The sequence below is a fragment of the Trachurus trachurus genome, assembly GCF_905171665.1.
Source record: "Trachurus trachurus genome assembly, chromosome: 20".
NCBI lineage: Eukaryota > Metazoa > Chordata > Actinopteri > Carangiformes > Carangidae > Trachurus > Trachurus trachurus.
In genome coordinates this window covers 8,003,511-8,027,277 of record NC_139911.1, presented here as the reverse complement: position 1 = coordinate 8,027,277, position 23,767 = coordinate 8,003,511, and the positions used below count along the sequence as shown (strand labels likewise).

General features: G+C 40.6%; 2 protein-coding genes across 2 annotated transcripts; both read left to right on the top strand.

Annotated features, from left to right (window-relative positions):
- The first annotated feature begins 3,704 nt into the window (after positions 1–3,704).
- bloc1s5 (biogenesis of lysosomal organelles complex-1, subunit 5, muted) lies at positions 3,705–7,570 on the top strand. Its single transcript, XM_083994986.1, has 5 exons — positions 3,705–4,018; positions 4,965–5,047; positions 5,836–5,968; positions 6,116–6,174; positions 6,504–7,570. The coding sequence occupies exons 1-5, from the start codon at positions 4,000–4,002 to the stop codon at positions 6,675–6,677; spliced, it is 468 nt and encodes a 155-aa protein (XP_083851112.1). The 5' UTR covers positions 3,705–3,999; the 3' UTR covers positions 6,678–7,570.
- Positions 7,571–17,321: 9,751 nt separating this feature from the next.
- On the top strand, positions 17,322–23,750 carry txndc5 (thioredoxin domain containing 5). Its single transcript, XM_083995705.1, has 10 exons — positions 17,322–17,551; positions 18,825–18,977; positions 19,388–19,493; positions 19,585–19,681; positions 20,455–20,570; positions 20,929–21,015; positions 21,262–21,408; positions 21,754–21,836; positions 22,019–22,148; positions 22,660–23,750. Exons 1-10 carry the CDS (start codon positions 17,361–17,363, stop codon positions 22,780–22,782), a joined length of 1,233 nt encoding a protein of 410 aa, XP_083851831.1. The 5' UTR covers positions 17,322–17,360; the 3' UTR covers positions 22,783–23,750.
- Positions 23,751–23,767: the final 17 nt, after the last annotated feature.

The following is a 23,767-nucleotide window of genomic DNA, read 5'->3' as shown; positions in this document are numbered from 1 at the left end:
TTCACTTTGACTATACATACTATGCACTTTCCACACGTTGATGAATTGCATATGGTATACGTATTGACATCTTTGCTTCTTTTTGCACTGATTGCAGGTACTGCATATTAACAATAAAGCCTCACCTTGTCATCTAGACTAGAGTACAATCTAGAGTACATAACAAAAGTAATAATTTATGTATTGTCGAATGAGTTCTGAAATATAATGAATATAAATTCCAGTAGAATTATTATGGAAAATTTAACTTAAAACCTGAATTAAAATGAGGACAACTACTGAAACATCGAAATAGGTTCAGACATATTTAGTTGAAGTTTTACCAAGATTTGAACACTGGTTTTCTTTTTTAGTGACAACTTTGGAGAGTGTCCCAGAAAGGCTTCGCGCTCTGTGCAGGAGTGTCAAATAAAGAAGCAGGATTCACTTAATAGACCTGTGGGTCAGAAACACTGAGCAACACATTACAGTATGTGCTCTCATGCAACAAGCACTCACATGCACACCACAGCTCCAACATAAAAAAAAAGCTTTTGCATGTGACGATACAAAAGGACAGATATTTTTCTCGTTATGTTGATGTTGGCTTGACTCGCCAAATTCTTTAATGTGGTGGAAATATCAACTTTGGATAAGTTTTATAATAGAGGAGATTTGATTTCTTTTCTTTTTTTTAACCACTCTTCATGGATAAACTCTTATTAAATCTACTACATCCACTCCCAACTCAAGGTCATTAGTGCTAAACATAAATTAAACTGCAATCAAAGGTTTCAGAGTAAAAACAAAAGAATAAATGGAAGAAAAAAAAATAAAGCGTAAACATTAAGACATGAATAATTAAATTTCATGCTTAACGAGAGATGAATAAGCTTATTTATACTGAGTCCAAACTGAATTGATTGTGCTTATAATTAATATATGCGTGTTTTGTTGGTCCACAAGCAAGATTATATATGTTTTTAAATTATCTTTGTGTGAAAAGTTGGCAGTATCTTACACATATACTAGGTTTCTATTATTATTATTGGTTTACAAAATATCTAATTAAATTTGAAGTGTGTAATCTGTGTATCTTTATTATATTGTAAGCATCATCAAACAACAGAAAGCCTTTTATGTGACTCTATACTTTGATTTCAATAAGATAATAAATGGATATTTAAACTCAGCTCTGTTCTCAGAGCTAATCCTCATGTTTATAATTTCACCCTGCAGAGTCATGAATAAACAGAATAACTCTGTGCACGTAACCGTCATAAAGACCTTCTGACAGCTTCTTGTGTTTGGTTTTTATCCTTCAGCATTTGATCAATCATTTAATCTCTCTAATAGGTCCAAATCAAAATTAATGGTGCGTGTAATAAGTGTTTAACTAAGCACTTGAGATTTTCACTGGTGCCTCTGTGACTTTCCCTGAACTGAACATGTCAGGCCCGATGAATTAAGGTTTCACAAATAAACTTCTGACAACTTATTGTTTGCCCCCAAACAGTGCCTCTTCCCAGTCTTGCTGAATATCTGTGTGCACTTTACTCTTGCCACAAGGGCTGTGTTAATTAATACATTTATGCCAATATATTTGCATTTCATAAAGTGTAATAAAAGCTTTTGATAATCCAAGATTTTGCCAGCGTTGGATTTTATAAATGAACGTGAGTGATTTGGTGCCATCTTGTGGCGACTGTCTCATCTAAACTTTCAGTATGTGACTAACTATTGTAATATTTATATCTTTGTCAATGTGACCGTCATTTAGACTGAGAGTCTGAGATGCAGTAATAATTTACTTGCAGAGATTAAAGTGTATTTTTGTATAGTATGAAGTATCACATTTCTCCTGTAGAGTTACACTGAAACATTTAATGTAGCCTACTTCTAGTGTATGATGGATATTATCAACTTTATCATGCAATATTGTTTTTGAAAGAACCTTTAGAGAAGTTGAAACAGTCAAGCAGATGCTAAAAGGACTAATACTACTTAATCTTATGGGGTAAAAAGGAGGATATATGCCCTTTACCTTGTCCAAGGGGACATTGCAGAGCACCTTAAAATTCCTATGAAACCACATTTGTGAGGACCTCTGCTGGATTAACAGCATCACTGCAGTAACAGACGGCATACCTCCTCGGGACTCACCTGTCCGAGCAGCTGCTATAGTGTCTTTCTATCACTTTAATACCGAAAAGTGCTGATGCCTGCAACACCCTTTTTTCCTTGCATCTGTTTGTATTGATAGTTACTTACATCTGTGCTGAATCTGTTAAATGATTCCAATTTAGTTTTATTTTCTAAGTTACTTTCACTGTTACTTTTGTTTTGCTCTTCTTTTTTTAGGAGGTTTATATTAGGCTATCATGCAAACTGTGTTATAAATTCCAAATGAAAGGAATTTGGTCCAGATAATCAGCAGGCTTCATCACCCCCTAATAAGAGATCCAATAGTTTCTATTATGAACTAAGAATATCTGTTGGCCTGCTGTGGGAGGATCAATACAGACCGCAGAGATTTTACACAACCTGGAAACCTCATTCTAAGCAATGCCTGATGATTCATGTACAAATCATTAGAAAATTAGTTATAAACCATGAATAAGGCCATTAATTACAATTTAGCATCTACATTTAAAGAGAGACATCTCTATGTCATTGGTAAATTGAGTGCATTTTGAGCAGAATGTGTGGAAATTGGTTTTAAAAACTAGTTTCTGATGCTGCTTAGTTCCACCACAGAGCAAGACTGACATCTGCTGTCCTCCATCAGGAAAAACTTCAAATGAGGTCTCTCTTTTGTCTGTCGCACACACAAGACTGTCACACACAAAAAAGAAGCTTGCAGACATATTACATTTGACTGAGCCAGTTGACTTGTCAGAAAAGGAGTATTGGGGAAAGAAGAACGCAAGAAGACAGTAAAGAGCCATCGACAGGAGCAAGTAGATTTGGATGTAGGTTATTGAACACAGGGGTCCAGTGTAAGTGGTTTTGTTCTTCAAATCAGCAATGAAGCACATGTTCAATACAAGAATGGGCAGCAGGGACGATGCTGTAGCCTAATAACTAACTAATTAACTAGACTAAATGTGTGCACTGCATCATGTGCTGGAAAATTTTTGGCAGCAACAAGGTGGAAAAAATGCATCTGTGCAGAGACAAAAGCTGTAAATCACACCTCGATGAAATGTGCCAATTATCACAGAGAGAGCAGCAGAGTCACAGATCATTCACTGAAATCAAACTCAGTAGCCTACGGAAAATTGGCAAATAATTCTCCATCGTGCTGAACTTTAAAGGTCCAGTGTGTAAAATGAGGGAAAAACTGTGACATCTAGCTTTCCGATTCTATTATCTATTAAATAATTCTATTGTTTAACGTGAAACTCTTGAAATGTGCTCTCTGGTTGGCTGGATTTTCAATTCCATAGCCTACAAACATGGCAGTGCAAGAATGCGACACTCTCTAAGCAAGACCCCTTATGTACTATAGCCTATATAGGCTAAAAGAAGAATTATAGGGCTATGAAAACCAAACAGATTTTATTTTATAGCGATTATACTTAGGCTACTCAGATTTTTCCAATAAACCTTGACAAATATTACACACTGGACCTTTAAGATACAATGTAATTCTACTAAATGACCTGTAGGGGGCAGCAAATTCCACTGCGTCCAAGCTGACACAATTTTCACCAAAGGAGAAGAAGAAGCTCACATGACAACAATTAGCAACAGACCATGGACACTGTAACACTAACTAATGTTTTCATCTCGTAGCTGATATGCATTAATACCTAATAATTCTACATTAGTGGTTGGTTGTTTTTGCTTTGTTAGGTCGCGCTTTTGCTGTTAACAACCAGCAGCCGGTTGGTTCAGCGTTGGGAACATTTAGCAAAGCGTTTAGCAGCAGTTAGCCACCAGCTAGCTGCTCCACAGGAAACTAAACTCTTCTGATTTTACTGCTCAAAACAACATAAACACGTAACGTTTGCGACAATGGACAAGATTTACAAAGGTGAGTGAAGTGAAAACCACAACGAAGACATGGTTGTCACTGTCCAGCAGGTTAGCATGTTAGCTTCGCTGTTTGTTGTTTACCTGGTTGTGAAAAGCTCCCAGACTGCAGCTGATCTGATAGATAGATACAGATAGGAGGCTAATTAAAGTGGCTTTTAACTGTGTTTGTTGCTAGAATACATTACAGTCTGTTACCATATCAAATCAGCAACTTGTAGACATGACATTTAAACATTAACATGTAAAACTTGATTGGAATTCATAACAATTATAAAGTATACTATGAAATATAATTGGAAAGTATTTTTATTGCATGAAAGCTAGTGTTGTAGTCATTCAATACCACCTAACCCGAGAGACCGAGTCAAGACCAAGACCAAACCAATATGAGACCATTTTCAAGACCATTCGTGTATTCAGTGGCTTGATATACATTATTCCCTAGCTAACAAGAAAATATAATTTTATATATCAATCAATCAAATCACTTCATTGTCGTTATGCAGTTTAGAAAACAAAAACAGCACAATGAAATTTACTTGTGCGGCATAATTACATAGGGATTGAACAGAATAACACTCCCACTTTTGACCACTGGTGCAACCAAGTTTTTCAGATGGTCACATGCATATACTTTTGTTGAACAATTTTAATGATCTTAAAGTTATTGAATTACATTACATAAACCAAAGTGAGCGCGTGGCAGAGAGAGACATTTCAGACACAAAAAAAAGAAAAAGATGTCACTGCAGCTGCAGTCTTGACTGGTCTTGATTATTACAACAGTACTGAAAGCTGTCACACACCTCAATAGATCAATAGATAGATATAGTCTCACTTTTGCACTAACTTTAACATTAACATTGATTGTGTGTGTAAGCATCTTTTGTGTTTTTCTTGTTTCAGCTCTCTTTAAGTTGATGTGTGTTGTTTGTGTGTTGCAGATGTGGGTGATATCCAGTCTCGCCTGTTACACCACAGACCCGTCATCAATGCAGAGGTCCGCTACTTTGTGAGAGAGTTTGAGGTATTTACAGTCAGATACTCACTGTTCATATACTAGTCTCAGCCTTATGGTAAAATAAATAACAACCTGAAGATCAAGGGGTAAAAATATCCTACTGACATAAGAAATCAGATGCTTTGCAATGACACTTAAAGTTTAGCTGAGGTTAAGAGCCTGACAGTCACTGAGCCCCAGAGATCCTTTGTAGAGATGGGATGTTTAGCATAAGGCTGTAACGTGAGAAAATGTGGGGAAAAAGTTGAGGTGTACTTGCTGAACATACAGTACACTTGCACACACTTTGTAAAAACTCTTGTTTTTAGACACTTTTTACGTCTTTCAAGCATATGTTTCACTTAAAATAATTTGATAGTGGGGCAAGTTTTTCTTTCTTATTACAAGCACAAAAAAACTTGCTTTCACTGGCAGATTTTTCTACTTATTTCAAGTGAAAATTTGTTTAAAACAAGTGAAAATTATCTAAAAACAAGTAATTTTTTAGGTGATGACAGTGGAAAGAGATTAGTTTTGACTAGAAATGAGACATTTTGACAAGAAAGAAGACAGATATTCTTGGAAAGATTTTGAGTTTTTGCAGTGTAGGTATTGGAGGCAGAACTAAAAGGACTGGGAACAAAATACTCTTGTCATTTCCATCATGTTCAATGTTATTATTTCATGTTTGTGTTTTTAATGGAGGCAACAATTAAAGATCCAGGACTATATCAGCGAAGAATCATTTATGTTCAATGCATAATGTGTAGTAATACTGTGACAACAACACTAAGCTCACCTGTTGTGCTGTTCAGGAGAAACGCGCTCACAGGGAGAGCAGGCTGCTGGAGAATCTCAATAAGATGGTGGTGGAAGCAAATGAGGAAATGCTGCCTGCAAATTTCGAGACTGTAAACCAAGATGTGATGACTAACATCATTAAACGTTGTAAGTCTTCTGTCTCTGATTTGCATATTTTTTCCCCCTTCAAGCTACAATTTAATTTCTTTAACCTAATTAATTTTTTATGGCAGTATTTTTTGTTTGTTGTATGTGGAAGTGACCGCTATGTGCTTGTTTGTTTCTTCCCCACAGTGGAGGCTGCAAATCACATGGCAGAGAGAGTCCAGCAGAGGGAGCTAGAGGCACAGCAGGTACAACATCATTGCCTCGTAAAACTGGATTTCACTGTATATATTTTATGGCTTTATTATTATGTACCTATCAAATGTATTATATCCAAATAAACCTACTGAGATGCATCATCCCAATTTGAAGGGCATCTTGTGTAAAGCTTGTTGAGTCTGAGTGCATAAATGTGTAGTGTGTGAATGCACGACAAGAGGGAAATAACAAACTTAGAGACATCACAAATAAATTTATGGTAAATGAATTATATTATTATTATTATTAAACCCTCTGGTCAGGCTGTGAAATCAAAAACTTTCTGCCTCCAATTCCCTCCTCTCCGTCTTTCCTCCAGAGCACGCAGCTCCAGACGAACATGGAGCATCTGAAGGAGGACTGGGCCGACTTCCTGAAGGAGCAGCAGAGGGCGAAGGAGCAGGTGGACGAGGAGCACGACAAGGCCGTGGGAGAGCTCAGCACCCGTTACAGCGAAATGAAGATGGAACTGACAAAGTTTCCACCCTTCTAATCAGTCTGCGTTTGTGTGGGTTACGAGCCAGTGAAGGCACCGTCGTTTATAACACGAACACTTTATTATGGAAATGAAGATTCGGCTTTTTGATTGATGAACTCCGAGAGAGAGGGGGGAAAAAAGGAGGTTTTGCTTCTGCACAAGAGTCGACATTTTCCAAATCATGAGCGTATGTGTGATTAACAATGTGGCAATTTCACAGACCGTCAAACTCACAATTTTTTTGTCTGTGGGCCATTGAACTGGCGTCGCGCGCTTAAAGGTGCAAAGTGTCTGGAACATGTCACTTTTAAACAAGCAATCACTGAAAGGCTGTGAAGCACTTCAGGATTTTTAATGGATGCCTGCCTGAAGGGTGCCGGTGATAAATTTGCGTCGCCCTCACGTTGAAAGGAACCACAGCACAGAGCAAGTGTTGTTGAAATGAGCTCGAACAGAACCGTTTCCAGTAGAAATCATCCCTCACCAGCTCTCCTGTGTTTAGACCGTTCACCCTCGGCCATTAACTTCAAGTAGCTGCGTATGAAGTGACTTTCATTATAAAAAGGTTACCGCCGAAGCCAGCTTGAATGTTCAGCAGCAGCTGTTCCTTGTTTGCTTTGCCACCTTAAATCTGATTTTAATGAGCCACAAATTCAATATTTTTATTGCTGGTTAAACAAAAAAAAGCATCAATCATATTGTTGCTTCGGTTTTCCTTCTGCTCTTGTACGCAGAAGTGTGTTTTCAAGTCGGTAGTTGCTGTCGTGCTTTGTGCTTTTGACTGTTTCAAATGCATCGAACACAAACTTAACAGTTAATTTAATGTATTTCCTTGTGTGTTCATTTAATCAATTGGACACAGGGGATTCATGTCATAATTATGTAACCTCTCCACATTAAATTGTGTAAAAATAACTAAACCGCTGTGACCTGGACTGGGTTTTTGCTGGTTCACATCCACAAGAAAATGGCTTCCCAGTGACAAGGCCGAGCCAGGATGTGAAAGCTCAGAGGAGTAATGTCTGACTCTTTGGTAATAGTCAGTGATTTGTGGTGTAACAGCCATTTAATTGTATAAAACAGGAAAAGTCCGTCTGCAACATGAAGATATCATTGCGTTTTTTGGTTTATGTGAGCAGATATCCATCCAACATGCAGAGGGATCTGTCAGGCTGCTGGCACAGAAACTTTCCCTCTTCACAGATGACAGCATACAATCCTGTAAAACGAACCCCATGTGCACAGAAAGATTTTGTGCAGAGGCTGAAATCTCCTCTTATCATTCTCCGCTGTCTGCTGCCTGCCTGATGTCTCTGGACTCTCAGTTGGCTTGTGTTTTGTCTCCTGTGTCCATCAGGGAGCAGTGTGTTCTTCCTGTTTTGCAGGCAGAGCAGTGCTCTTGGGCCGTGGAGCTGTGATTCCCCGTGCCAACATAAATGGTGAAGGAAACAGCAGCACCCAGCTGGAGCCCCACTGGGCGAAGAGATGGAGATAAGGGGAGTTGTTGGTTTATGCAATCTCATATTCTGTCTGAAAAAAAGCTCTCGACATCAACTGGCGCAGACTGAAGTATCACACACAGGTGAAATACACAGATAACATGTAATGAAGACGTTTAATAAGAGCAGGATCTGATCTGAGTAATTCAATTTGCACAGCTTGATGTAATGAGAGCCTGTAAAAACTGTTGAAGCTTTGCTTTGAATGATCAGTTCGGGCTCAGGCTCAGTTATATGGAAAACCCAGAAGATGTTAAGTAAATATGAACTAGAGATCGTCTTGTGATGGGACCACACCAGACACAACACCCGTGTGTACTCAGTAGTTATTGATACAGGTTTTCTTTTCTTTTTTTTAAATGCCCTATTGTACGTTAGAATAAAATTAACAAGTTTATAAAGGGGAGGTCACTGCAGGTCATCTTTTATTTGCAACCTGGTGTCCTTCAGAGATAGAAACCAAAGGAGAGACAGATAAGGACAATAAAACCTGCAGCTCTGTCAATGATACAGCTAAACAAAATGTACAATATTTTAGGATCATGCATTGTTCCTGTGCAAAATCACGTTTATAAGACAAATATTCATATTGTCCGAGTTTTATAAGTCATAGGATTGAATAAACAGCTGCACGATTATTACAAATATTTGCCTTTATAAAGTTGATTATCATTGAATGATATTTTACTAGATGCATTGGAGTTCACGACGATTCCTTTATGTGACCAATGATGTGTCAGTATTAGGTTTAAAGGTGCATAACGATTCATATGTCTATACACTGTTGTACTTTTCAAAAACTAATGAAATAAAATAAAATACCAGTAAAGTTCATCCTTATTATCATTAAAGAAAATAATTAACTGGCATGACATCATTGGCCTGCTGATGTTTCTTTGAGGCAAACTTGGCCTCACCAGCCATTTTCCTCTCGTCCTGATCAGCTCTCAGTTTAGTTGAGTGATGAGAGAAAAAAAAGCCTCTCGAACACAGTTGCAGTGTTTTGTGTTGGAACATGAGAAAAGCTAGGAGGCATTCATTCAGCCGCGCTCTCCAGACGGTTTATATGAGAATTTTCGCCCTCTGCATGCTCACTCTCCGTCTTTTGTGCAACATGATGGGCCCCTGTTACTCAATTATTGAGGGGTCCAAAATGAAAATGCCAATGAACAATAGCACTTTGCTTCCAAGTTAATAACCTGGCTTAACAACACCCCGGGGGTGTTGGGTTGGTGATGGGTGCCGGGTGGAAGGTAATGCATGTGGTAATATGAATTCTTTGGCAATAGCAAACGTTCACCCAGTGGGTCGCTAAGTAAGAGGGGGGGTGGGGGCTCTAAAAGCTGCAGTAAAACAAATTAAGAAATGGATATTTCTTTCTGGGAAGGTTGCAAAGTATGCCGGATAGTCTCAGAGCCTGGCAGCTTTAGAAAATGAGCACTAGGTGGCATATAAAAGCAATCATTGAAAAGAAAAGAGTTGGAAATTAAACGTCCCACCTTTCACTATAACTGCCAGCACCCCCTCCATTAGCAGCCTGTGATGAGCTCCCTGGTGAAGGCTTATACATTGTAGCATGTCAGTTTTTGTTCTGAGCTATGAACAGAGTTGGGTTTCTGAATCACTTTCACGTTGCCTCAGACCATTTTGATTTGCCATCTTTTGTGCAACACAGTTAGTAATAATCCGGGCTGTTCGTGATGTTTTGCATCTGTTCAGTTTCGTTTAAAAGCCTCGCTAATACAACACCTCCATGTTCCCGCCATGTCCAAGAAACACAGGTTAGAGTCCAGCAACAACAAACACCTTCCTCAGTCGATCCGAGGGCAAACAATAGCCGGACAGTACGCCGAGAACGGCTTGTCATCAGCCGGTGGCCACCAGCCGCAAGAAGGATTGTTGTCGTCTAGATTCCTGAGCTTTACAAGACTGTCTGGCCTCGCTACCAATCACATTCCTTCTGAATGGCCTTGGTTTCCCCTGTTTTTTTTGTACCAGGCAGGTATTTTGCTGATGTTATCTCCTATTGTGGTTTCAACGGCAACCGTGACACATTTTTTCCACATAAATACAGCAGTTGAACAAGCTCGATTCTTGCGTGAGGCTTTCTTCTGGCTTGGTTTCATTGTTTATACCAAACGGTGGTGCAGAGAGGTGACACACACTGCATGATGACATGCTATTCTTATAGATTGACTTGGGTTGTGGCCTACGATTGGAGAGTCTACATGCATCAATCTGTATTTCTTCTCCAAGTTTATTAGATCCATGTCTGGCAGTGTAGCCGGTAATAAATTCATAAGGCTGATGAAATCTCTGAAGGCGCCGTAAGGTGAATAGAATTGGTCCGAGTACAGAGCCTTGTGAAATCCCATGACTAACTTCTGGGGATAAAATCAGAGAGGAGAGAAACACAAAGAGACATAATAAACGACAGGAAAAAAGACATTTGAATGACAACTTGAAAGAGGAAATCAGAAGAGAAGGAGTCAAGATAAAAGAACAACGGATAAAGCAGAAGACAGCTGCAGAGAAGGAAAAAAAAAAGATGGAGGAAGCGAATGGCAGCAGTGACGTCACGGCAGTAAGAAGATCTGGGAGAGAGGAAGAGAAAGAGAGGAACAAAAACAAGAAAGGAGGAAGACAAAGACGAGATTGGAAAGAAAGACGCAGAGAAAGGAAGAGTGGTCTCTGGCCTGTAGATCATAGCAGGCAGTGAACAGCAGCTCCAGGCCGGTCCTCCCAGCACCTGCTGCTGCTGCTGCTGCTGCTGCACAGCCAAGTCAAACACATTATTCCAGCAGACGCACTGCTTAATGGCTTCTGTGGAGAGACCTTTACCGAACCCTCGGCTGCTGTTGGAGACACACAGAGGTTTCCTGAAACCCCCTTTAAAGTCGGTGCTTACACAGGGTGACACCCAGGAGAGCGCGCACAATCGCACATAGACACAACTTTCCTACGTGTGATCCATCAGATCATTTTATTACACACCTCCTTTAGTGCAGGACAAACCAGACACATGTCGGAGTCATAAACTCAAGTTAAAAGTGCTCGTAGGCCGACGGAGCATGGATACAGTAAGGCCCACGTTTACAATAAAACACCTGGGTCACTCGTTGTGTAGCCCGTCTGCCAACACGTCTCTGTTAAAGGGACCGGGGTTAGGACCGGTGTTGAGCCGAGCACAAATCATCCTCAGAAAAACAGTAAACATCTGTTTTGTGACTTGGCCACCTCTTGGCCAGTGTCAGCCTGACCTCAACAAGGCTGGGCCTCTTTTACATTTTCCATGAGAGCCAGCAGGAGTGCCAGTAAGTGTGTGACAGCATCTGTCTATTTTTTTTTTTTTTTTTTTTAAGAAGAGGGAAAATAAAAACAAACCTTGACGCAATGAAGGCAGGTACCAGGGCGTTCTTAAAGTGCTTCAGGAAAAGTGAAGCCTCATTGGTTATTGATGACATTTATGGCTTGCTTCACATGAAATACTGTCTGCTGAAATATCACTTGAGAGCCCTACTTTCCTCACAGCTTCGGGCCCTTATGGCAGCTGTTTGATGTGTAGGTTGTCAATCATGTTTGGAGGCATGACGCATGTAAGCGAAAGCTTTTCTTGGACAAAAATAGTGTATGTCATCCTCTGTTGATCTTTGTTGGGAAATCCTGTTTTCTATTTCAGAGGCTGGGCTCGGGTACAAACAGGAACCCCATAAGAGTTGGTTGCATTTCAATGTCTTGCTCAAGGACACTCCAGCAGACTGCATGCTCTTCAATGTGTGGGCTTCAAGGATTTCTGTGTCATTATTTATACCACAATATTAATTAGCATCACATATACTGTTTTATAATGCTGCAGGTGATAGATTAATGTTTCTCTAAACCCCCTTTGAAAGCCGGATTGTGAAGGACATAAACGTCTCAAACACACTAAATATATACATGCATAATTTCTTTAAACGATGGTTAATTAAAAGATTACATATAATAAATATAACATGTAAAGCATCCAAAGGCCTTGGAGCAGAATGACTTATTTGCGATGCAGAGCCGTGTTGTGCAGGAGATTGAAGTGGCTGGCATACGATTTGGAAATAACAGGATATCCATGTCCAGGTCCTCTTTTCTCATCTTCTCTCACACTCCTGGTTCTCTACCTTCCTCTCCTTTATCTACAATATTCTCCCTCTTTCTCCCCCTCCTTTCCTCCCCTCTCTCTGCCTCACCTCAAACCCCTCACACTCTGGACTGTATATCCTGATGGCTTTACCAGCAGGAAGTGGGGCTTTTACAGTGATGGCACGGGACCAAGAAGTGTCTGAGGAAGGCCGCCGCTAAGTCAAGTTGGGCCCTGTCACCACCTGTGATGTCTCGCCACCGCGGGCGACTTGTTTCAGCGTTCAACACACTGCGGTACTGTGCTACTTTTAGAAAATAGACGAGAAAGTAAATGGCAGGTGAGTCTTACAACTTGCACAGGCACCGTTCTCCATGTGTAAACTGGATCAGAGAGTCAATTAAGACGTATTTTACATGTTCACATGCCAGTATTCCCTAATTAACACCATATGAGCACAGCAGAGACTTATGGGAAAATCATTATGGACCATATTTTACGAGAATTTAAATATATTACCATAATGATGGTGCTGGATGAAGCGTTTGGGGGATCACCGAATTTCATTTAAAACAACAAAAGGACCACAGTGGTGGATGAAAAGATGGACAGACCAACACAACGCCTCTCCCAGAGCTGCGATGGGATGTCGCTCTGTAAAAGGAATTCAGCAAATAGTGTGGGACGTCAGTTAACTGTTTTGTTTATTTCCCTATCCCATCATTAAACCGTGTTAAGTTTACAAGGCGTTCTCCAGTGTGTCCTTGGGCTTTCGCAGTGAATTAATGTTTCTTTTAGCGCATAATCCTATTGAATCCCCCGGTGCTGTAATCCATGCACTGCTGCTTTTTATGATCTTTTTGTGATGATTGAATTTCATGATGCTTGAAAAAAAAAAACAGCCTCTGAATACTTTTATTTACATGGTTTGTCCACTAAAAAAAAAACAAATGCACCTAAGCGAGGTCATTTCCAATTGCAGCTTCTTTGTGGAGCTTCCAGCAGGAAGAGCAGAGAGTGAATAAGCCTTGTAGGAAAATATGATTATTCCAATATTGTGGCTTCCTCAGGAGAATGGACTAGTCCTGAATCCTGAATCCGCCAGAAAGCATTCAACCATGTAACACTTGGGATACAGCAGGAGTCGTCAAGGTAATCCATAGCCACTCCATATCCATTATTCCTTCCTCTATTGCATTTGTTATTTTGCAATTTCTTACAATTAACACGCAAATGATTTTTCCGCCCACTTGCAATGCCTTCCTGGCCCACCAGTAGGCCCAGGCCCACAGGTTGGGAAACCCTGGTCTCCCTCTTTTTAGCCACCCAGATGAAAAGACAAGGTGCTTACCGATTTCCATCATCTTAATGTTTTTTTTTTTTTTTCTGGGATTGTTCCAAACATGTGGGAGAGCCTTTTCTCTGCTGTCTTTTCCCAGCACGGGCGCCTGCTGAAGTGGCTCCAGTAAGCTGTCTGCAAATGACATTGGTTCCCCTCCGTTGGTCACATCCTGTGTCCCGGATACGATACTCATGACCATGAGTTGTCTCTGTATTCCTAATGGAAACACGTCTGGCTTTGCACGATGTCCAGTTTTTGGGGTAGACGGTGCTGAAATCATTACTACAGTTTCCAACAGGGTAATTCCCATATGTTTACATGACAGAATTGGATTTAGTCAGACAGAGCCCCCTGAAATATTCCTTGAAAGTCTTCTAAAAGGGGTTCTCAGTGTGTTCCCTGGCTGTGTTGAAAAGCAGACACCAATTTGAAATAGATACGATTTGTGATAGGTTGTCCACAGCTGCTAAGAGGAGGAGTGTTATTGTACACCCTCCGCTGAGAGCGCGCGGCTCTCAGCACAGTAAGAGGGAGTGCAGCCCTGAAATAAGTTTGGGAACACACAAGATGAAACAGATGCAAAGCAGGTTTTCATAAAGCCGATTATATGCACTGATTCTAGTCTAGAGGAGGGTTTTTCTCTCGCCTTTTATGGGTCTAACATGTCTGGGTTTGTGCTGTTTATAACAATTAATATTAATTAAAAGGGTAAAGCTGTGGTTAATTAGCAGTTTATGGTTGATTGGGTGGTGAGGATGAAGGTGCAGCATATACTGTATGACCATGGCTGCAGAGACACATTTACAGCTGAAAGGTCAAAGAGGTCATTTGGACACAACACATCACTAACTGTTCACTCAGCTCATCACAAACCCCAGTAGGATGAAATAATACTGCAAATACAGTAGCAGCTCTGTACTTCTTGGAACCGGTCAAACAGGTTGACGACACAAATTTGTTTTGGAACTATCGAGAGCTACATGAAGTGCGTGACCTTGAGAGAGTTGTTCATACTGAATCCTCATCTTGTGGTTGTGATAGAACAAACTGGCCACGTTGGACTCGGCCCCGACTCCGCCATCATTTCATGGAGTTCTTCAAAGTAAAAAAAAAAAACGTACCCACGGGTTTTTACAGCCACGGGTTAAAGATCAGATCGTCTCTTGTCAGCCGTAGGGTCAGTGTAGCATCATCTCCCTCTGTGAGGGAGTCTCTTACAAGTATATTGCTTCTCCCCTGAATGCCTGTGCTCCCTGTGGGCAAAACAATGTGTGAGTGCGTGTGCATGTGTGTGTGCGTGCATGTGTGTATAACAGTGGAATTTTAATGGTTGTCTAGGGAACAGTGGGGCATAACCTGCACTAGCTGCCTCAAAAGCACTGACACACACACACACACACACACAAAACTTCATAAACAACTCAGCCAGTTACAGAATACATATATAATGTGTTTGTGCATATACATCAATGCACATACATGACACTTCATACACTGTCTATGCATGATGGGTTCTGGTTTTATAAAAGGCCTTTGACGGTCTGGAGCGGTGTTATATACGTTACCATAGAGCTTGGCAGCACTTCTGTTTCCATTCTGTAACCTCTTCCTTTCCTCCTCCCACTCTTCCTGTTGTCCAGATGAAAAGAAAAAGGGGGGATGATTAAAGAGAAAGCAGGTACCTGCTTCTCTGGGAACAGACACACACGCACACGGCGTTGTGGGAATAGATAGACACATAATTTATATCCACCGTCGCCATTACACGAGCATACAGCCCCCACAAGAGGCACTATGTTGGGTTGATTGTATTTGCCTAAAAATGTTCTATAGTTATGATGAGGAGGTAACTCTGACTCAACCCCATATTTAACTGTTAACCATCTGTCATCAGAGATGTGAGACTAAAGTGTGGCGCCCATATGTAGTTTTTTTTTTTTTACCATTAAACCAAAATGATAACTTTGTGTTCTCTTATTCCACAGTTTATATTCATAATATCTCATCTCTTTAACAATAAAAGTTTTATTTCACATCTGAAGCTTCATTATGATCATATATATCATCCTAAGTATAATGTGTTAGCCTTGTGTAGTCGCCTGCCTATGAATAGTTGGATAGGTATGATAGCCAAACCAAACCAAAATGATAACTTTGTGCTCTCTTAATACACAGTCTATGTTCGTAATATTTCATCTCTTAAACATTTAAAGTTCACAAATAGTTCACATTTTGAGTTTTACTCTATGTTAAGTAGGCTACTATGTGTTAACCTATGTAGCTAAGCTATGTAGGGATGTACCATGGTTATCTCCACTATGAACTCAGAATAATGCTTTGATTTCACAGCATAATGATAATAAATTATATTCTGTCAGACTTTGGTATTGAAATGTTTTGAAACTCTAACTCAGTATTTGACATAGATGGATAAATGTTTGGTTCACATTAACGAAAGTGGAGTCAGGTTCCCAATTTTCTCTGACGTTATCATAACTTTATGATTTTGCTAATCAACTCTAAAGAAAAACAATGTAGTGAAACCTGTGACCTTTGGGTGAATGGCTATTTAGACTTTGGTTGACACATGGGATGCTGCAAATAATCAACAATCCACAAAGATGAATAAACACCCTGCAACTGGGTCAAATACATGTATGCATTCAGTCGTGTGGGTTTAATTCACTGCATCTTCCCTAGTTTACAGTAGGCTATACAACACTAACAAAAGTGGAGTCAGGTTCACCGTTTTCTCTGGTATTATAACTTTATATTATTTTACAAATCAACTTTAAAGAAAAACAATGTAGTGAAATTTGTTTGGGTGACTTTAGACTTTGACACACTTAATGGGATGCTGCAAATATCTAACACAAAAAACATCCATAAAGATGATTTAAGAGAGTCAAATATACATATCCATTATGTAGGTTTAATTCACTGCATAACTGGAGTCAGATTCCCAGTTTTCTCATAACTTATGATTTTGCTAATCAACTTGTAGTGAAATGTAGTAGTGAAATCTGTGATCGTCTTTGGAGGGCTGACTCTTTGACAGTTGAGATGATGCAAATGATCACCACAAAAATCCACAAAGATGATTAAATAAATACCTTGCAACTGGGTAAGATATGCATTTAGGTTTAATTCATTGCATCTTCCCTACTTTACAGAGTAGTATACACAAGTGGAGTCAGGTTCCCTGACTTTCTGGCTTGACCTTTTCTCTCTTTTTTAGGTGACTGACTCTTATGATTGATTGACACTTAATAGGATGCTGCAAAATAATCAACACAAAAATCCACAAAGATGATTTAATTGGGTCAAATAAACAGGCTATGCATCCATTAATGTAGGTTTAATTCACTGCATCCTCTTACAGTTACAGTATATTATGTATGCATGATCTCCCATCCAGTGAGATTTAACCAAACACAGGCTCAATTTGATAACCATATTTGATCAAAGACTGACACTTGTTTGAACCTCTATGGTTTGAACCGTCTGGTTGGATAGAGTTGCAAAGCGCCTGCATGCCTGCCTGCCTGCCTGCCTGCCACAGATCTACACAACATCCTGATTGCAAACCCAGGTGGATCTACGGGAATCTCCATATGTATGTGTCCCATCCAGAGTTCACATTCCGCTGAACGGAGCCTGCCAGAGGGGCGTGCTCGCTCACAGTCAAGTCTTTTTCACGGCTACACCAGCAGGGACACCTCAGCCACCGAGAGAGATTCACAATGGCTCCAGCACTGAATTGCACGCCCCGCATCTTCTTCTTAACTATTTATGTTTCCTCGCTGCTTTTCGCCAGCGTGTTCTGCGACGCGGACGCAGAGGAAGATGAGCATGCCAAGCACTCATACACGGTGGAGATGTTCAACGAGGCGGTGCCCACCGCTCCCCACTTTGTCATGTTTTACGCCCCATGGTAAGTGAACTGAACAGTTACCAAGTTTTTTCTTTTCCCCCAGACGACACTGAAATAAACTTAACTTAGCAGTGACATTAGCCTTCACTTTAATACGTCCCAAATGCACAGTAAAACAATATAAAAGCTCTAACGTTAAGTTACCCCGTCATAGTTACCGGTAAGCAAAGCGGTACGTTAGCCGGCAAGCTAGTTAGCATGCGAGCTAGTTGCGTGCACATTCCCCCAATTGGTTAACCCGTATAGTTAGCATAGCGGCTAACTAGCGTAGCCGAACAGTTTTCAAACCAACGGTAACTGTTAGCCCCCCAACGGTTTGGAACGTTTGCAGCGCACCGGGCCTCCGTCCGTCCGTGCTAACAGCTCGCTATCTCTACACATTTGCGTTAAAACTTTCTAGAGCTAATGCACAGTACGGTCTGAAACATTAAAACACAGTTTCTTGGCTTGGTTTGTGCTTCATCCCACTGCTAACGCCAAAAAAAATCATCAGTCACCGTGCCAAGTTGTAGTTTGGGAAGCTTACGTGGCACGCACTGATTGACCGGTGTGACGTCAGCGGTGCTAAAAGTGGGGTTCACGAACATCCAGAGGACCTTCAGGGGGGAGTCCCAGGATCTCACTAGAGGACACGATGTTACATTTGACTGTCATTTGAAGCAAACGAAAAAAATATAATAACATAACATGAAAAGTTCAGAAAAAAAGACTCACTGTCATTATATAAAAAATGAATAAAATAAAACCCAGACTCTGCTCATTATCTGTGCTAAATCAACCCAACGCTGCAGCTTAGTGGTGGCAGCATCATGCTGTGTTGGGGGCAAAGCTAAATAGCACAAAGTTACAGTTAGAGTTATCCCTCGGGAAAACCTGATCCAAAGTGCTTAGGAGGAGCTCAGACTGCGCTTGAGCTTCACCTCTCACAGGAAAGTGACTTTGCTCACAGTCAAAACAACACATGAGAGGCACTAAGAAGAGCTGTGTAAATGTCCCTGAGTGGTCCAACAAGAGAACTGACTTGAACTCAATCAAATCCCCTGTAAAAAGAACTAGTGGAGGAGAATGACAGAAAATCCTTATCTCCGTGTGCAGAAAACCCACCATTTATTAATTCAATGAAGCGTCTGAATCAGTGTCAGTGTCAGTGTGACATTTCAGGTTGTCCTTTTTAATAGATTTGCAGAAGGCTGCGATTTAACAGAATGATAAAGGTAAAGGCAAACCCATCTGAAAACTGTCTAAATCCACTGTGTGTTGTTGTTGTGTTCAGGTGCGGCCACTGCCAGAGATTACAGCCGACATGGAATGAACTGGGAGACAAGTACAACAGCATGGACGAACCCCCTGCGTACGTGGTGAAAGTGGACTGCGTCCAGGACACCAAGTTCTGCTCCAATGTCCATGGGGTTCGAGGATACCCCACGTAAGTACAAGAGCCACGTCAGCTATTAAATTAATTAGCATGAATGAGGCTGAAACGGAAACTAACAGAAACGGAAACCACAGTGGAAAATGACAGAGCAGCTGTGATATTTGCAAATAAACACTCATTTTCATCACTGATTGACAGAGAAGTGACACATTGACCTGCATTAAGTTGAATATTCTCAGAGCATCACCATTACATCCTCTTAAATCCTGCCTATTGCTTGCTATACCTGCAAACACAGCAGTTTCTGGGTAATGATTAACAAAACTTGTATAGCAAAACATCACCAGGTCCTATAGTTTGAAATGATGAACTATAGACAGGAGTCATAACTCTGCCATAATACGATTCATTCAATTGAAAAATGTTTTTTTGTTTCTTTCTCTTTTGTGTGTTATGTCTAGGCTTAAATTGTTTAAGCCAGACCAGGAAGCAGTTAAGTATCAGGGACCCAGAGATCTGCAGTCCTTGGAGACGTGGATGCTGAAAACACTCCAGGAAGAGCCTTCGGTGAATTGCGCTCATTTAATTACGTGATAAACCAGTAACACTTGTGCTAAACAGTTAAGCTCATAGATGTTTGTTCATGTGTGTCCCTCAGGAACCAGAGACTGAACAGGAGCCTCCCAAAGCCCCAGAGCCCAAACAGGGCATGTATGAGCTCACTGCTCCCAACTTCAAGAGCCATATATCCAAAGGTAAAGATCAAGTATGAAATATGCTTCTTTGAAACCTTATGCAATTTTATCTTGTGTATTTAGACAGCTGTATCCTGCCTTAACAGAGAAATTATCTCTGTTTTGTCTTCATTTTTGAACTTTTTAAGTTTCAGACACACTGCGTACTGGTTCTCCATCCTTTGTTAGAGAATGAAAACGCTCCACTGCCTTGATTAACATAACTGACAAGTACCTGAGTCACAATCCCAAGTGTCAAGTCGGCGCAATATGTTTCTGGATTTTCACACTACGGCTTCAAAAATAAACAGTGCTCATTATAATTGTCTCCGTGGAATTACATTTCATAAGCTCTGCCAAAGTTGAATGTTTTGTTTTTGAAGAAAAATAATTTATTCGTGTTTGGAGATGGGGGGGGGAGAAAAAATGCAGGATGTGACACAGGCATTTTTAAAACTGTTTATAGGTCCCACCTTCACATCTTGGCAACAGAGCTGCAATAAACATTGTGTAATTGGTTGCGTAAAACCTCAGGATAAGAGGTGTACAGTTTCATTTCCAGCAGCTGTGTGGAGTTCGTAGCGGATTTAGCTTTTGTCTTTGCTCCATCAGATGAAAATTATGAACCTATAAACTTGTTCAGCCTCCCTTTAGTACAGGATTTGCAATTGTGTTTTTATGTTCACATGGAAATGGATACACACACCTAACATTTACTTATTTGTACTGAATCGTCTTGTTACTTAGCTGCAGTTTCTTTTTCTTACATGACTTCTCTTCTCTCTTTTCTTCAGGTGCTCACTTCGTCAAGTTCTTCGCCCCGTGGTGCGGTCACTGCAAAGCCATGGCCCCCACCTGGGAACAGCTGGCCACCACCTTTGAGCACTCTGATGATGTCAAGATCGGAAAGGTTTGGTCATTCAGATTGTGTGCAGATTCACAGGCTTCTTGCTGCAAATAAACATAATTACTACCACATAATGTGACTGGGGTAAAATCAGGACAACTCCCAACATAATTGTACTTTATAATATATTAATGCTGCCTTTTTATGCCTGTGCTCCATTTACTTTACATTGCACATAACTTTACAACACTCAAGTTAACACTATTGCATTCCAGTTATCTGTTGGTCAAATAAAAAGCCACCTCTTTATATCCTGCATTGTTAAACAAGCTCTTCTTAAGCAAATTTGCAGAGTGGGTGTTTGCATTTGTGATCATGGGTTTGATAACGTGTAACACATGTTCATTCATGTGTTGCCCAGGTGGACTGCACGCAGCACTACGAGGTGTGTTCTGACAACGGTGTACGAGGATATCCCACACTGCTCTTCTTCAACAATGGACAGAAGGTATGAAGAAATGTTTGGACTGGATCTGCTCTTAAATAAACTCTGCATGCTCAGGTATTTGAAACTTTCTCTTCAATACCCAAGAATTACTGCAAACTGCTTTTATGACATTACATCACATTGGGATGGCTGAAGATAAATATTTAGCAGAAAAAAGTGTTTATTACATTAGAATAAATCACCAATGCTTTGTTCTTCTTCTTATTAGCTTGCTTATATTAATTGCATGTGTGTGTCTTCTTATAGACAGAACAGTACAAAGGCAAAAGAGATCTGGACTCTTTCAAAGACTTTGTGGACAACCAGCTGAAGGCTGCCATCGCTGAGGAGCAGGAACCGAGCGAGGACCAAAAAGCAAACGAGATCCCCGAACCAGAGAAAGAGGAGGTAAAGGTGAGTGTGAGCAAGAACAACAACAAAAAACATCATACACAGATTTATTTCACATTCTTTTTGTGTATTTCTTCTGGGTTTTGTTGGAACATTTGCATAACATGTCTGAGCTGGCACCATGGATCCACAGATGGGCAATAGTAACTGCACACAGTGGTGCTGTTTTATACAGATTATCCCTAATAATAGGTTTTTAAAACCACCATTGTAAAATTAAGCTGATGCATTGCTAACAGACAGACTCTTTTAAGTGACAGTGCTTTTAGTGTGGTGAATGTAGCTCTGTACAAGTGAGTAGTTTAATAACAAAGTTTTTTGTTTTTTTTTCCCCTGTCCTGTCCACAGTCCGGTGTGCTGGTCCTGACAGAGGACACCTTTGATGAGGCGGTGGCCAAAGGCTTCACCTTCATCAAATTCTACGCCCCATGGTAAGCAGTATGTGGAATAAGTGACTTTAAATTGTACAGAATTTCAATGAGTCTGTTGTTCTAAGTTGAATTGATACATTTGTATGATTCATAAAGTGCCTACATAAGAAATTGAATCAAATACTAAAAGACTGGACCTTAATCTGAGTCGAACCTTTCCCTGTCTCCCCTCTGCTCTGTAGGTGCGGCCACTGTAAGAACCTCGCTCCAACATGGGAGGATCTTTCCATGAAAGAGTTTCCCGGCCTCACTGATGTCAAGATAGCCAAAGTGGACTGCACGATTGAGCGCACACTCTGCAACAAGTACTCTGTAAGTGTGTGGATGGATCTGACTAAAATGACAGAGAGAGCAGTGACACTGATGTCCTTGTCCTAAAAAATGAAATTAAAATCAGCAGTGATGTCCCAAAAAAAGGGGGGGGAATGCACCAGATGTTTGCCTTTTCTTCAAGGACACTATTCCTCTGCTCTAAATCAGTGTTAATCTTTATGATACATTGAAATGCTTCCACACAGCCTTCTGGTCTGAAGCTGGAAACCAGAATGGATTTGGTAAATGGCCAACTAACACAAGTCAGGTCATATGTGTGGGCATCTAAAAAAAAAAATGCCCATACATCTCTAGAGATAAACCTGATCTTTATTCATCTGTAGCCTCCAGCTCGCTCCTGTTGGTGCCACTTCTCCGTCTACCAGATTTTGCCTTGGTACTGATCCAAAATACAAAAAAAAACCTGCCCCAGCTTGCTACTTTTTCTCTTGTTTGTCTGAGTAAGCACATTGAATAATCCCCCGTTGTTCTGTTCTCTCTTTCTCTCCAGGTGCGAGGTTACCCCACGTTGATCATGTTCAGAGCGGGCGAGCAGGGCGACGAGCATCACGGCGGCAGAGACCTGGAGAGCCTTCACGGCTTTGTGATGAGGCAGGCGAGAGACGAGCTGTAAAAAAAAAAAAAAAACCCAATAGAGTCAGCGCCCACACTGCATATCTGGCCAGTAGGACACCACTCTCTCTCTCATACACTTGCCAGATCTTTCTTTATCTCTCTCCAATCAGGTTCTCTTCAGAAAGGAATCAGCCAATGGCAGACCGACACAGTCTGTTCTTAATCCAGTGTTCAAGGATAGGATGATTCAGTAAAGTGTCAAGGTTGTCGGTGTATTTCTCATTGCTGCTGCCCCATCCCCAGATCTCCTTGTATGGAGATTACCATTGTACTGGTTGGGTCTGTAAATGAAGCAATATGTCTGACACCCACTTTGCAAGCACTTCTAAATGATCAGAACCTGACACAAGTAATGTTTATTATAAGAAAGAAAGAAAAAAAAAAGTAGCACTGACGGCCAAATGTTCCACTTTAAAATAACTTGTTTGACTTTTTTAAATGCAAAATTTTATACATGGGATCTGTTTGTTAAATCATGAGCCATTAATGTTGCGGTGCGGTACTGTCATTTAAAAGGGGCTGTGAAATTTGAGTGTTAAGTTGAGGGTACCTCATATCCATGCCAGTAATGGCCTATCTGACTTAACTCTCAGGGAAACGCGCGTGCAGGCTGGAGAGAGCGTGAACAGAGGCGTTATTGTCGTCACAGGAGTCTGACATGGCACGGGGGAAATGACTTCATATTTTCTCTTGGTGACTCGGAGGAAACTAAAGATCAGGTCAAACCATTGAAATGTAAAGAAACGTATTCATGCATCATCGTCCTTCTCCAGTCCATTTCCGACCCCTGTGGTCTCAGTCACGTCCCTCTCTGCTCTCCAAGGATTCAGCGACTCAGGCCGGGACCATGTTCCTCCATTATCTCTTATTACTGAACTTCTAAAAACTCAGAAAAGGTCATCAGCAGGTCATTTCCCCAAAAGTGTCCTTTCATGACCCTCAAATGTAAAAAAAATAGTATAAAAAGGGTTTTTTTCTTTTCT

Coding starts and splice junctions, on each gene's coding strand:
- bloc1s5 (XM_083994986.1), top strand. Junction 5,048..5,835: donor ACTTTGTGAGAGAGTTTGAG/GTATTTACAGTC, acceptor TGTGCTGTTCAG/GAGAAACGCGCTCACAGGGA. Junction 6,175..6,503: donor GGGAGCTAGAGGCACAGCAG/GTACAACATCAT, acceptor TCTTTCCTCCAG/AGCACGCAGCTCCAGACGAA.
- txndc5 (XM_083995705.1), top strand. CDS start 17,361: ATGGCTCCAGCACTGAATTGCACGCCCCGCATCTTCTTCTTAACTATT. Junction 19,682..20,454: donor CAAGAGCCATATATCCAAAG/GTAAAGATCAAG, acceptor TCTTTTCTTCAG/GTGCTCACTTCGTCAAGTTC. Junction 20,571..20,928: donor ATGATGTCAAGATCGGAAAG/GTTTGGTCATTC, acceptor TGTGTTGCCCAG/GTGGACTGCACGCAGCACTA.